Source organism: Pelophylax lessonae (genome assembly GCF_965119305.1).
Source record: "Pelophylax lessonae genome assembly, chromosome: 2".
In the NCBI taxonomy this organism is placed as follows: Eukaryota; Metazoa; Chordata; class Amphibia; order Anura; family Ranidae; genus Pelophylax; species Pelophylax lessonae.
Window position 1 is genome coordinate 148,596,062 of NC_138769.1, and position 14,452 is coordinate 148,610,513.

General features: G+C 42.5%; 1 protein-coding gene across 1 annotated transcript in view; it reads left to right on the top strand.

Annotated features, from left to right (window-relative positions):
* The window catches only part of COL26A1 (collagen type XXVI alpha 1 chain), a 580,192-nt gene that overhangs the window by 561,343 nt on the left and 4,397 nt on the right, over nucleotides 1-14,452 (top strand). Inside the window, exons 11-13 of the mRNA XM_082247729.1 lie at nucleotides 1,562-1,624; nucleotides 5,338-5,382; nucleotides 6,967-7,011. Of these exons, the coding sequence (XP_082103855.1) occupies nucleotides 1,562-1,624; nucleotides 5,338-5,382; nucleotides 6,967-7,011 (153 nt within the window). The remainder of the gene's footprint in view (nucleotides 1-1,561; nucleotides 1,625-5,337; nucleotides 5,383-6,966; nucleotides 7,012-14,452) is intronic.

The window sequence follows — 14,452 nt, forward strand, 5'->3', positions numbered from 1 at the left end:
TTTGGACGTCCCAGTAGTTATGATTTATGGAGGGCTGTGTCTTTCGATGAACGAAAGAGAAAATTGGATTTTTGTACTTACCGTAAAATCCATTTCTCTCATTCATCACTGGACACAGCACCCACCCCTCTATGGAGTTCTCATACTTCCAATACTGCTTGCTACTAAACTGATTATCTAGAGCAGAGAGGGGGGTTATATACTAGCTGAGGGTGGCCCATGAGCGTAGCCAGGTGTTTTTTGTTCTGCCTAGTCCTACTCCTGGTGGAGGCAATATAACCCAGTAGTTATGATTTATGGAGCTCTGTGTCCGTCTATGAACTCAGAGAAATGGATTTTACGGTAAGTACAAAAATCCAATTTTTTTACTTAATGGCTCCCCTCCTCAGCTGCATGTTCTCAACTTCTTTTTGCTTCCCTGACACTCCATTCAGTCACTAGAATAAAAGGGAAATACTCAGTACTTCTGGGTATGTGGGCGCATATGACTCTTATGCTCTGGATATGTATATGGGTCCTTTCCTGTTTACAGTGAGCAGAAAATATACCCAGGTCCTCTCCTGAGTAAAGTGTGCAGAATATATATCCGGGTACAGTGAGTAGAATATAAACCCCAATCCTTTCCTGTTTACAGTGAGTAGAACAAATACCCTGGTTATTGCAATATATATTGGAACCTGGAATATATACCCAGGTCCTGTCCTGTATACAGTACATAGAGTATTTACCCAGGTCCTGTCCTGTATACAGTGAGTGACTCACTATATACAGGACAGGACCTGGGTAAATATTCTATGTACTGTGTACAGGACAGGACCTGGGTATATATTCTATGTACTGAGATTGAGCAGAGATGACCTGGCAGGACAGGCTGCCAGTGTGGGGAGATCGGTGCTCAGCTGCAGTGCCCCAGCAGCGGTGGTTGACAAAAAAAGGTTATTGAAAAATGAAGCAGTGCATAGTTTCAGTCGTCCTACCTGTGTCCTCCCCCTCCATAGGAGCGCCTCTCTTCCTATTCCTCCTGTCGTCCTCGAGGCAGGAAGCAGCTATCGTCCAGCTGGCAGCAGATCTCACCAACAGGACATTGGGGTAAAATGGTCCTCGCCTCTAGTGTCTGCAGTCATGCAGGACAAGTCTGGAGCCCATTTTTCCATAGTCAGCTCCGACGGTCACCTGCCCCTACCGAGAGATGCGGAAGCCGCACCTGCCTCCCCCACTAGCCGGGACAAGTCCTAGCAGACTAAATAGCCGGGACTAGGTCCTATTTGGCGGGACTGTCCCTTTAAAAATGGGAGAGTTGGCAGGTATGATATATATATATATATATATATATATATATATATATATATATACTCATTGTAATGCAGAAATGAAGAATCAGAAATTAAAATTAAAAAACGTAAAACTTTTTTTTATATATTTTATTTAAACATAAATATATCTAAATAGTTTACACACAGTAACACAATTAAAGATTAGCCCCTTGACAAATTAGTTCTGTCTGTGTTTATACTACTTATATCATAGCACAATCTAATATTTTTTATGCTAATGTTTCTAGGGTAAACCAGGATTTCCAGGTCAGCAAGGAGCAAAGGGCCAGAAAGGTGAACATGGAAACAAGGTAAGAATATTTATAGGCACGTATTTATACTTAAGGGGTAACTCCACTTTCGTGAGAAAAAATATTGCAAATAAAAAACAAAAATGTTATTGACTGCTTCCCGCCCACCGTATATTGAAATGACAGATTGGCAGGGGCACTCTCGTTCTAGGAGGACATCATATGACGTCCTACCATTCTCGATGCGCATGCGCACTCTGGCACACAGCGCATTACCGATCACGGTAAAGAGCCTATGACATAGGCTCTTTACCATGTGCTCAGCTGTGTCCAATCCTAGCTGATCAAAGTGTAAACAGGAAAGACCTGTTATCGTCATTCCTCTCCTTATGCTGACAGTGCGTGAAGTGGTAAGCCACATTCCTCAGCAGGGACATCTGCACTGACAATCAGAACACTGATCATCTGTGTCTTGATCATCAGTGCAACTCCAACGGTGCCCAACAATGCTGCCAATCAATGCCCACCAGTGCTGCCTGTCAGTGTCCATTTGTGCTGCCTGTCAGTGCCCATCAGGGCCTCCTCATCAGTGGCAACTATCAGTGCAATCTATCAGTGCTGCCCATCAGTTCCACCTATCAGTGCCGCCTTTCTGTGCCACCTATCAGTGCTTCCTCATCAGTGCCACCCGGTCAGTGCAGCCTATCAGTGGCTATCGATGCAGCCTCATTAGCGCACATCAGTGAAGGAGAATATTACTTATTTACAACATTTTAAAACAGAAACTAAGAAACTTTTTTTTTCAAAATTTTCAGTCTTTTTTCATTTGTTTAGCAAAAAAAAAAGAAGCTCTATTTGTCTCAAAAAAATGATAATAATTTCATATGGATACAGCATTGCATGACCTCACAATTATCATTCAAAGTGCAACAGCACTGAAAGCTGTAAATTGGCCTGGGCAGAAAAGGGGTGAAAGTGCCTGGTAGGTAAGTGGTTAAAAACATTTTAAAAATAAAACATTATTGAAATTGACCTTTCCCTTTTTAATCTAGTGCTACTGCTGACATTTTTTGTAAAATAAATTGAAATATGGCAACCTGGAAGTGTTCTGTACATAGCTGGTGTACAGAACGTATCCAGAAATGTCATTTCCTGCTTGTGTGATTGGCTCACTGATTTCCCCAGAAGTCTGCACAAAGATAAAGGTCAGATTTTAGGCATCCTCTTTCATATTTTATTTTTGGTGAGATGCACCTAAAGGGTTAATCACATTTAAGGTGACGAAGACCTTACAATTGTTCAGTGCACCAGCTGATTAATAATGAAAAAGTCACTCCCATTCAGAATCAGTATTGAAAAGACATAAAAGAACAAACCGCTTTCTATTCAGAGCAGAAACAGGTAGGTCTCTGCAACAAGGTTTTTTCAAGGGTTGTTAAGGCAGTGCTCACAATCACTGCCAGACCCTCGGCTAGGATAACATGTAGTATATAGTATATGTGTTTTTTTTTTAATTCATCTTCTAAATACCTTATTTTTTCTCGCCAATCAGCCGTCACCTGAATACCCGTCGCTCTTTTCCTCCAATGTACAGTATGTACTATGAAGGGAAGGGCCGAGAACTCCCTCTGATGTCTGTCGTGGTGGTTGCGTGACCTCCCTCTGTAGTACATACATCGGGGAGAGAGTGATGGGTGGTCACGTGACCTTTGATTGGCGAGAAGAAAGAAGGTATTTAGAAAGATGAATTTTAAAAAATGACGTACACTATATACTACATTTTATCTAAGCAGAGGGGCTGGCAGTGATTGTTAGCAGCATTTTTTGCACTGCTCAGAACAGTGCTAGAAGAGGAGGGAAGGGACTCACACACAATGCTGACAGACAGAGAGGGAGGGGAGAGCTTAGCAGCCATGATAAACCGTGATCAGTTTACAGGGGGAAGGGCAGAACCAGGCAGGATCAGCCAGGTATTTTAGGTGATAGAAGGGGCCAAATTACACAGCACAATCACTGTGATGTTATTTATGCTTTAAAGGAACAGGATCCTTTTTGTTGTAAAGGGTAACAAATGCTTCAAAAACCATGCCAGATGGGACTGTTTTTTTTTTTTTTTTTTGGAGTTACTCAATCATTTTTGTGTTCTGGTCAGTTGGGTGAAGGTGATTAAAGAGTGTCAATGCTACTTGCCTTCCCAATTCACTAGCTGCAAATTCGTGTTTGCTTTACTTTCAGCACTTTCAACCTGTATTGGTGCCTGAAGAGCTGACAAAGCTCACAAAGAGTACTGGAAATTGGGATATCAAGATTTGTAAACTTCCAGATTGTGGACTTTGTACTAAATTTCTTTAATTACCAAAGCATTGCATCCAAATTCCTGCCACAAAATTTTGATGCAGAAAATGGGACATGGAAGGATGGGCTAGTATAAGCCAATAAAGCAGCCCGTAGATTAAACTTTTTTTTGTTTTTTAATTCAACCAGTATGTTAAAAGAAAAAAAAATGACTTGATTCCCCCATCCACTGTCAGTGTGGATGGGGGAATACTACCTGCCGAGGTATTGTATTCTGATAGCAGGGAGACTCCCCTTCTGTCAGAATACAGGGATTAGTGCTGTCGGCTATAGCCTCAGGGGATATAGAATGGGGAAAATCTGACAGGTGGGTTGCACAGAAGTCAATCAGTAGATCAACATCTGTAAAACAGGCCTGCCTATACATGGATTGAAATATGTCCAGTCCCTGCTGAGAAAGAAGAATTTTGATTCATTTATTGCCGGCATTAATCTCTTTTGTTAGTGGTCTACAGTAAGTGCAGCTAGTACTGAGTGCTGGAATATGTCTACCACACTCTTCAACACAGTGCAAAATCAGATCCCACAGCTGATCCCACAAAAAGGAAAGTAAGGAGGATGGAAAGGGGTGAGGAAGTAAAACTGTTATAAATATTATTATAAATAATCAACAAATTATTTTTGTTAATTATATCTTATTCATACTGCAGGTAATAATTCAAACCCTCCTGAGACCTTAAGGCCCCTTTGACACATTCCGGTCCGTCGGCGGACTCCGTTTATCTCAGCGGGGGATCGATCCGCCGATCCCCCGCTGAGCAGGCGGATGGCAGCTGTGTCTCCGCGCTGTGTGCGGAGACAGAGCTGTCAGGTCCCCGATGTTTTCTATGGGGGAATCGGATGGGAACGGACCGTCTGTCCGTTCTCATCCGATCCGCTGGACGGATGGAAAATAGGGTTTCCATCCGTCCAGATTTACGGATCGGATTGGATGTCAGCGGACATGTCTTCACTGACATCCGATGCCCCATAGAGATGCATGGGGGACCATTCAGATCCGCCTAAAAAATGGACAGGTGGATCTGAACGTTCTGCCTGTGTGAAAGGGGCATTAGAGTTAGGTGTGCACCCATCCACAACATCATGCAGGTTGTAAGCTCAGCTTATAAAGGACCAATGCAGAAGACATCTCTATTGCACAATGGAAAATAGCTTATTTTCTTCAGGGCCCAGAAATGTTGTGAATTTTTTTATTTATAAAAAGAGAAGATGTGATAGTTTTGTTTATGAATAGTGCTTTGAGCCTTTGAGGCATTCGGTAATCAATGAATCATCATGTGATGTAAATGATATGAATTAGTAGCCTTCACAGCTGTTTTTAAGAGTAGCTTTGCAGGAAATATACTGTATATCTTTTACCTGTTTCTTTCTATAACATTTGTACTTAATGAATGTATACAAACTTTTATTTTTACCAGGGTGAACCAGGGCTACGAGGAGAGCAAGGACCTAGAGGTCCTCCTGTAAGTATAAAATAACTTTCTATGTCTCATTTAGATATCGACAACATTCATAAAGTTGCACAATCCAGACACTTGGTTATTTTGTGAGTAAACAATAAAACTGTGAAAAAGCATAGGAAATAAATTGGCAAATTCACTGACTATTACTAATACTAAAGAGGAAGTGAACTCTGGAAACTATGCCAAAAAAGGGCTAGCCATCAATATTCATCAACTAATACAAGTTGAGTTCTCCGATACATCCAGGAATACCTATCATAGTCCCCCTTTACTTCCAAGAGTGCCCATTGGAGTACCTTCTTTCTTCCAGGAGTGCCCAGCAGGGAGCCCCCTTACATTGATGTGTGCTCAATAGAGTCCTCCCTTAGACCCATGTGTGCACAGCAGAGCACCTCTTTATATCTATGTGTGCCCCATACAGTCCCTCTTTAAATTTAGCAGGGTAAAACCTGGAAGGTGGAGTATATCTGGACAGAGGAAATACAGCCCTCTTGTAAATGCTGGGGAAGGGGCAACACATCATAGGATGCTGGTGGTCCTAGGTATCAACCTATGGTGGAGAGAGTGCAGGAAATCTATGCTGGGGAATGGGGAAAGTAGGCAGTGAATGGGCCTGTCTCTGTATTACGATATATAGACTGGTAAATTCACTGCCTGCCAGAGGGGATCTTTTTATGAACAGTTGCTGCGTGCCAAAGAAAATTATTTTAGCGGGCCAGGTGTAGCCCGCGGGCCACAGTTTTGAGACACTTAATCCTAAATAAGCAATAATCAAAAAGTAACCTCCAATCTTATCATACAACTTTGTATACAGACATGTGAAAGTGTGAAAGTGCAGTGAAAGAAGATTCTAAACAGCCATAGATAATAAATAGCCAGCATAGCATACTGTATGAATAACCCTCAGTGTGTGTTTATAAGACATAAATTCCAGTGCAATATATCCAGTTAAATAAGCGATCTCCAAAACCCTTTGAACAAGAGACCAATTTACTGTCCTTCAAACTTTAGGTTGGCAATGGCAGACTATGGACAGTGTGAGTGGAAAATGCCCCAGCATCAGTGGGCCTAAGCAATGCCCCATCATTGGATTTAGAGGAAATAAGAGTTCCCCATTGTTAGTATCAGAGGGAAAAATGTGCCCCATTATTGGCATCAGTGAGAGGAATGGTGTCCCAACATTGGTGTCAGTGGGATGAATGGTGCCCCAACTTTGTTGTCAGTGGATGGAATAGTTACCCAATGGACGGATAAAGGCAAGCGGGGCCACATTCTGCCCCGGCCACAGTTTGGAGACCACTGGACTAAATAAATGTGATTATTAAGAGGCTGATTTATTTTAGGAATTGATACTGTTCACACAATAAATTGTGAAGAGTTATCTCCCAATCTTACATACAAGAGTGTTCTACACTAAAGGTATAACCTAAAGCTTTCTACACTATAAATTAAAAATGACTTTACCTGTAGATCGCATCTGACGCATGGTATTTTGGTACTGTAATTCTAAAATTCATAATGTCCTTATGAATGCTTACAGTTTTATGTTGTAGTACTGTATGTTGCTGCATCTTTTTTTTTTAGGGGGAACCTGGCATGAAAGGAGAAGAAGGGAATAAAGGAGAAGATGTAAGTATTATTGTAGTATGGTAAGCAACGGGTTAATTTGCTGTCTGCAAAATGTTACAATTATGTATATGTCTGGGAGCTGGGTGTGGCTGAAGTTAGTTGCATGCTGATGTGCAGTGAATAAAGAAGCAACCTGTACAGCCTGGTCTGTGTTAATACACTACATTTTGGCGACGAGGATGGCTAGCTTTCTGGATTTACCATCTATAGGAACGTTTGATGTGTCTGGAGACCACACTAGTCTCTCACAGCGCTGGGACAAGTGGAAGAAGGGATTTCAGCTCTATGTTACAGCCACAGGAGTGACTGCACCTGCTCAGAAGAGAGCCATGCTGCTGCATCTAGCTGGACCTCAAGTTCAGGACATTTTTGAAACCCTGGGAGCAACAGGGGAAGATTCAGACTATGAGACAGCCATGAATAGACTGAGTGAGTACTTTGAGCCAAAGAAAAATATTCCCTATGAAAGATATAAGTTTAGACAGGCTGTGCAAGAACCGGGAGAAACCACAGACAGTTATGTGACTAGGCTGAAATATCTGGCAATGTCTTGTGATTTTGGGACTGTAACTGAGGAGATAATCAGAGATCAGGTCATAGAGAAATGCACATCTGTGCACCTCAGGAGGAGATTATTGAGAGAACCTAGTCTCACACTTACTAGTCTGCAGGAGATTGCAAGAGCCATTGAACTGTCTGAGCTCCAGGCTCTGCATATTGAAACCAAGAACACTGCATCTGTCAATACAGTCTCCAAACCTACCTATAATAATAGGAATATCTGGAGTAGGAAAGAGAGTTTTCCAAAGAGGACTTTATATATCACCTGCAGTAAATGTGGCAGGGAGGGACACACAAGTCAGGACTGCACTGTGGTACAGAATAAAATGTGCTATGCTTGTGGAAAGACAGGTCATTTTGCAGCTGTGTGTAGAAGTACAACCAGAGATTACAAAACCAAAGGACAATCTGCACAAGTAAATGTTATAGCTGAGGATAAAGAGAGTGCTCCTGACTGTGAATTTATATTCTCCCTGTGTTCTCTGCAAGCCGGGACATTAACCATTAAGATTGGAAATACAGATGTGTCAGTGTTGATTGACTCTGGAGCTACATGCAATGTTATGGACTTAGCTTCTTGGCACAGTCTTAATAGCAGAGAAAACCACCTTAAATTGTGTAACACCACTAAACAGATTTATACTTATGGCTCCAGTACACCACTGCAACTTAAAGGCAAATTTTATACCTCTGTTCAAACACATGAGACTGGTCCTCCATTGCAGACCGAATTCTATGTTGTAGATGGCACAGGGTCGCCTCTGCTTGGTCGTCAAACCGCAATGGCACTAGGGGTGTTAAAGATTGGCCGTGATGTAGGCAGCGCAAGAGTGAATATGCTGTCTCCTGCTATTTCTGCATTGAAAGAGGAATTTAAAGATTGCTTCTCTGGGTTTGGAAAATTAAAGGATTTTCAGTTGGAGCTTCACATTGATCCACATGTAAAGCCTATTGCACAGCCAGTACGCAGACTTCCTTATAGCCTGAGATCACCTGTTGAGCACAAACTGGCAGAGCTGCTAGACCTTGACGTTATTGAACCTGTGGAAGGACCCACTCCGTGGGTATCGCCGTTAGTTGTTGTACCAAAGGGCACAGATATTCGGATTTGTGTGGACATGAGATGTGCTAACCAAGCTGTGCAGAGAGAGAGACATCCAATTCCCACTATTGAAGATGTTCTACATGCAATGAATGGGGCAAGTGTCTTCAGTAAACTGGATTTGAAATGGGGTTATCATCAGATTGAATTGACCCCAGCATCTAGAGTCATCACTACATTTGCAAGCCATAAAGGTCTTTTTAGATACAAGAGGTTGATGTTTGGCGTATCGTCCGCACCGGAGGCCTATCAACATGTGATTCAGCAAGTGCTACATGGTTGTGAAGACACGCATAACATTTCTGATGATATAATTGTGTGGGGAACAAACACACAGGAGCACGATGAACGTCTCCGTGCAGTGCTAAATCGCTTGAAGGAGAAAAGGTTAACATTAAATGAGAAGAAGTGCACATTTCAAATGAATAAAATGACTTTTATGGGCCATGTGCTGTCTGACAGGGGCATTGGTCCGGAGGACTGTAAAATTAAAGCTGTGTCTGATGCCAGAAATCCTGAAAACCCTGCAGAAGTACGCAGTTTTCTTGGGCTAGTGAATTACTGTGCCAAGTTTATTCCAGATATGGCGACTGTCAGTGAACCTTTGAGAGTGTTGACTCGCAAAGCAGTCCCTTGGAAGTGGGGCTTTTTGGAACAAGTTGCATTTGATGAACTTAAGAGACGGCTGACTTGCGCCACAACTTTGGCTTATTTCAATCCTACTGCACACACCCAAGTTATTGCCGATGCTAGCCCTGTGGGGTTAGGCGCCATCTTGGTTCAGAGACAATGCACAGGCGATTACAGGCCTATTCAGTATGCAAGCAGATCCCTCACTGATGTAGAGAGACGTTATTCTCAGACCGAGAAAGAAGCTTTGGCTGTTGTTTGGGGATGTGAAAGGTTTCACACCTATCTCTACGGCCTTGATTTTGAAATCATCACAGACCACAAGCCTCTGGAAGTGATATATTCGCCATGCTCAAAACCATCCGCCAGAATTGAGAGATGGGTTCTCAGATTGTTACCATATCGCTTTACAGTGCGGTACAGACCTGGACCGACTAATGCAGCAGATGCACTTTCCAGATTGCCTCAGTCTTCTGCACCTGTTCATAACCTGGCAGAAGAGTACATTTGTTTTGTGGCTACTAACGCCATGCCTCAGGCATTGACACCGCGGGAGGTTGAAGAATTGTCATCTGTGGATCCGGAAATTGCTCGGTTGAGAAAATGTGTAAGACAAGGGGTTTGGGTGGATTGTGACCCAAGCTATCACAGAATCAAACAAGAGCTGAGTATTGCAGGACAACTAGTTCTACGTGGCAATCTTATTGTGATGCCTAAAGACTTACGGAAACGTACATTACATTTAGCCCATGAGGGCCATCAAGGCATTGTACGCACCAAACAAAGATTACGTGAGAAAGTCTGGTGGCTAGGAATTGACAAGGATGTGGAACGTTTGGTTTCTTCATGTCGAGCATGTCAGTTGGTGGGCAGCAAACCTAAACCAGAACCAGTAACTCACACTGTTCTACCTGAGGGACCATGGGAAGATTTAGCCATTGATCTGTGCGACATTCCATCTGGACACCATCTTTTAGTTGTGTTGGACTATTATTCAAGGTGGCAATAGGTGGTAGTTCTCACTAAAGCTACATCATCAACTGTAATTGAGGGGTTGGAGAGCATTTTTGCATCTCATGGGTTGCCTAAACGGATTGTGAGTGATAATGGTGCCCAATTTACTTCTCAGGAATTTCAGGATTATCTGAAATCAAATGCTATTGAACATCATCGTACAACTCCATACTGGCCACAGGCTAACGGGGAAGTGGAACGCCAGAATCGAACCTTGCTGAAAGCTTTGCGGATTGCTCATTTAGAGAGAAGAGACTGGAAAAAGGAACTGTGGCGTTTTCTTTTGGCTTATCGCACAACTCCGCATGCTGTCACTGGCGTTAGTCCTGCGGAACTTCTTTGTGGTCGCAAATTCAGGACAAAATTGCCAGACATTGGGGGTCCTCCTACAAGTCAGAAACCTTTTCGGCATATTGATGAGGAAAGGAATATCCGGGCTGAACAGTATGCAAACCACCGCCGCCATTGTCAACCTAGTGGCCTTCAACAGGGTGATAAGGTGTTGCTTCAAAATGATCGGTTTAACAAACTGGCTCCGTCCTTTGAACCTGAGCCTTATGTTGTAAAGGAGAAAAGAGGTACTCAAGTGGTTTTAGAGGATTTAGATGGACACACAAAAGTGCGTAATTCCTCATTTGTGAAGAAATTTATTGAGTCAGAAGGTCAAGTATCGGAAGATGGCGAACAGGCAAAGAGTAGTGATGATACTGCCAGTGATCCAGACTTCAATCCACAACCATCCACATCGGAATGGCCAAGAGAAAAACGAGCAACAAATCCACCGGCCTACCTTAAGGACTATGTGTATAGTCAGGAGTTTATAGTTTAAATTTTTAGTTGTTCATCCATGCATTTTGTTAATCTTATTAATACGTTGTGCATGTTATGTTTTATTCAAAGAGAGGAGGGAATGTAGTATGGTAAGCAACGGTTGCTGTCTGCAAAATGTTACAATTATGTATATGTCTGGGAGCTGGGTGTGGCTGAAGTTAGTTGCATGCTGATGTGCAGTGAATAAAGAAGCAACCTGTACAGCCTGGTCTGTTATACAGGATTTATATAGCGCCAACAGTTTGTGCAGCGCTTTACAATGTGAGGGAAGACAGTACAAATACAATACAATTCAAAACAGGAGGAACTAGAGGGCCCTGCTCGTTAGAGCTTACAATCTAGTATGTTTTTTTCTGATTTAAAGCACTATTTTGGTTGATTCCAGTTTGAAAATCCTTCCCCAAAATTATTTTGTTTCTTTTGAAACCTGGAAATTGGTTCTCTGTATTCATATGTTCCCAGATCTGCTGCAACCATTACAGGGTGATCTTGTAATGTATATTATATTACAAAAAAAACACACTTAGGGACGTGCTAGTGATGGAGACGCAAGAGAGTAATTGGCAAATCTAAAAAACAGTGCCACTAAATATATACAGTATATTTGTATATATATATATATATATATATATATATATATATATATATATATCTACAGTATACACACTCACTGGCCACTTTATTAAGTTCACCTTGCTAGTACCGGGTTGCACCTCCCTTTTGCTTTCATAACTGACAGATTTTGGTCCATATTGACATGATAGCATCACGCAGTTGCTTCAGATTTGTCGGCTGCACATCCATAATGTGAATCTCCTGTTCCATCACATCCCGAAGGTGCTTTATTGGATTGGGATCTGGTGACTGTCGAGGCTTTTGGAGTACAGTGAACTTATTGTCATGTTCAAAAAAACAGTTTGAGATGATTTGAGCTGTGACATGGTGCATTATCTTGCTGGAAGAAGCCATCAGAAGATGGGTACACTGTAGTCATAAAGGGATGGACATGGTCAGCAACAATAAGCTATGGTTTTTAATTGATGCTCAATTGGTACTAAGGAGCCCAAAGTGTGCCAAGAAAATGTCCCCCCCCCCTACCATTACACCACCACCAGCCTGAACCATTGATACAAGGCAGGATGGATCCATGCTTTCATGTTTACACCAGATTCTGACCCTACCATCAAAATGTCACAGCTGAAATTGAGACTCATCAGACCAGGCAACGTTTTTCCAATCTTCTATTGTCCAATTTTGCCTGAGCAAATTGTAGCCTTAGTTTCCTGTTCTAAGATTACAAGCTGACAAGAGTGGTACTTGGTGTGGTCTTCTGCTTCCGTAGCCCATCTGTTTCAAGGTTCAATGTGTTGTGCAATCAGAGATGGTATTCTGTATACCTTGGTTGAAATGAGTGGTTATTTGAGTTACTCTTGCCTTTCTATCATCTCAAACCAGTCTGCCCATTCTCCCCTGAAATCAACAAGGCACAATCATCCACACAACTGCCGCTCACTTTATATTTTATCTTTTTTGGACCATTCTCTGTAAACCCTAGAGATGGTTGGGCGGGGAAAATCACAGTAGATCAGCAATTTTTGAAATGCAAAGACCAGTCAGTTTGGCACCAACAACCATGCCACATCCAAAGTCACTTAAACCCGCTTTCTTCCCCATTCTGATACTCGGTTTGAACTTCAGCAAGTCGTCTTCACCATATCTAGATGCCTAAATGCATTGAGTTGCTGCCATGTGATTGCTTGGTAACACAAACTGCTAATCAGCCAATTGAACAGGTGTACCTAATAAATGTATATATATATATAAAATTGTTTTTCTTACCAAAGGCATCCTAGCAATACTGTTATGATTTACTGTAACTGGTTTATGGAGGAGTTTCTGGCAGGGCAGTGCTCCCGATTTAAAGAGGAGAGCTGAGTCTTACAGACCACCAATCGCCTTCCCTACTGCATGTTCTATCTTGCCTTTTTTGGATCATTGCTCCCCCCTCCTCCTACCTATGCTGCATAGACTGTATAAACATGATCTGTGTAAATACCTTTTTTTAACCTGCTCTGGTGTGATTGCAAGATCCAGCATCTCTGGCTCCACATTTAAGGGAGCCCATCACAATGGCTCTGAATTCCTGGAGCCATGACATCGCTTGCTGACTCCCATTGCCCCCCATTGTGGAAGCTCCCTCCAGTCCCCTGCACCAGCCGCTCTCTGACACAAAGGAGCCGGAGCTTCTGGATCATAAGACTGCACCAGAGCTAAGTATACAGTATCTCACAAAAGTGAGTACACCCCTCACTTATAAGTGAAAATGTCCAAATTAGGCCCAATTAGCCATCTCCCACTAACGAGTCAGGTGTGAATGGGGAGCAGGCGTGTTAAATTTGGTGCTGCCGGCACTGGGGAGCTACAGTTCATTGAGGGAACCATGAATGCCAACGTGTACTGTGACATACTGAAGCAGAGCATGATCCCCTCCCTTCAGAGACTGGGCCGCAGGGCAGTATTCCAACAGTATAATGACCCCAAACACACCTCCAAGATGACCACTGCCTTGCTAAAGAAGCTGAGGGTAAAGGTGATGGACTGGCCAAACATGTCTCCAGACCTAAACCCTATTGAGCATCTGGGGGGCATCCTCAAACTGAAGGTGGAGGAGCGCAAGGTCTCTATAATTCACCAGTTCCTTGATGTCATCATAGAGGAGTGGAAGAGGACTCCAGTGGCAACCTGTGAAGCTCTGGTGAACTCCATGCCCAAGAAGATTAAGGCAGTGCTGGAAAAAATGGTGGCCACACAAAATATTGACACTTTGGGCCCAATTTGGACATTTCCACTTAGGGGTGTACTCACTTTTGTTGCCAGTGGTTTAGACATTAATGGCTGTGTGTTGAGTTATTTTGAGGGGACAGCAAATGTACACTGTTATACAAGCTGTATACTCACTACTTTACATTGTAGCAAAATGTCATTTAGTCAGTGTTGTCATATGAAAAGATATAATAAAATATTTACAAAACAGTTGAGGGTGCACTCACTTTTGTGAGATACTGTAAATGGTATGTACACCAATTTTTTTTTTTTTTTTTACACACGGGCTTTGCAGCAGTTAAGAGGGGAAGGCAGCATTTCTAGTACCTTTAGGTTAGCCTTTTCTTCCACTTTAAGAACCTCTGCAGCTAAGGATGACCATACATGAGTCAGTTTTGTTCGATCAACCAGCAGGCTGAATGGAAAAAAAACTGACCTAATTCCCCTAAATACACATTCGAGGTGGTGGTGCTCTTGTAT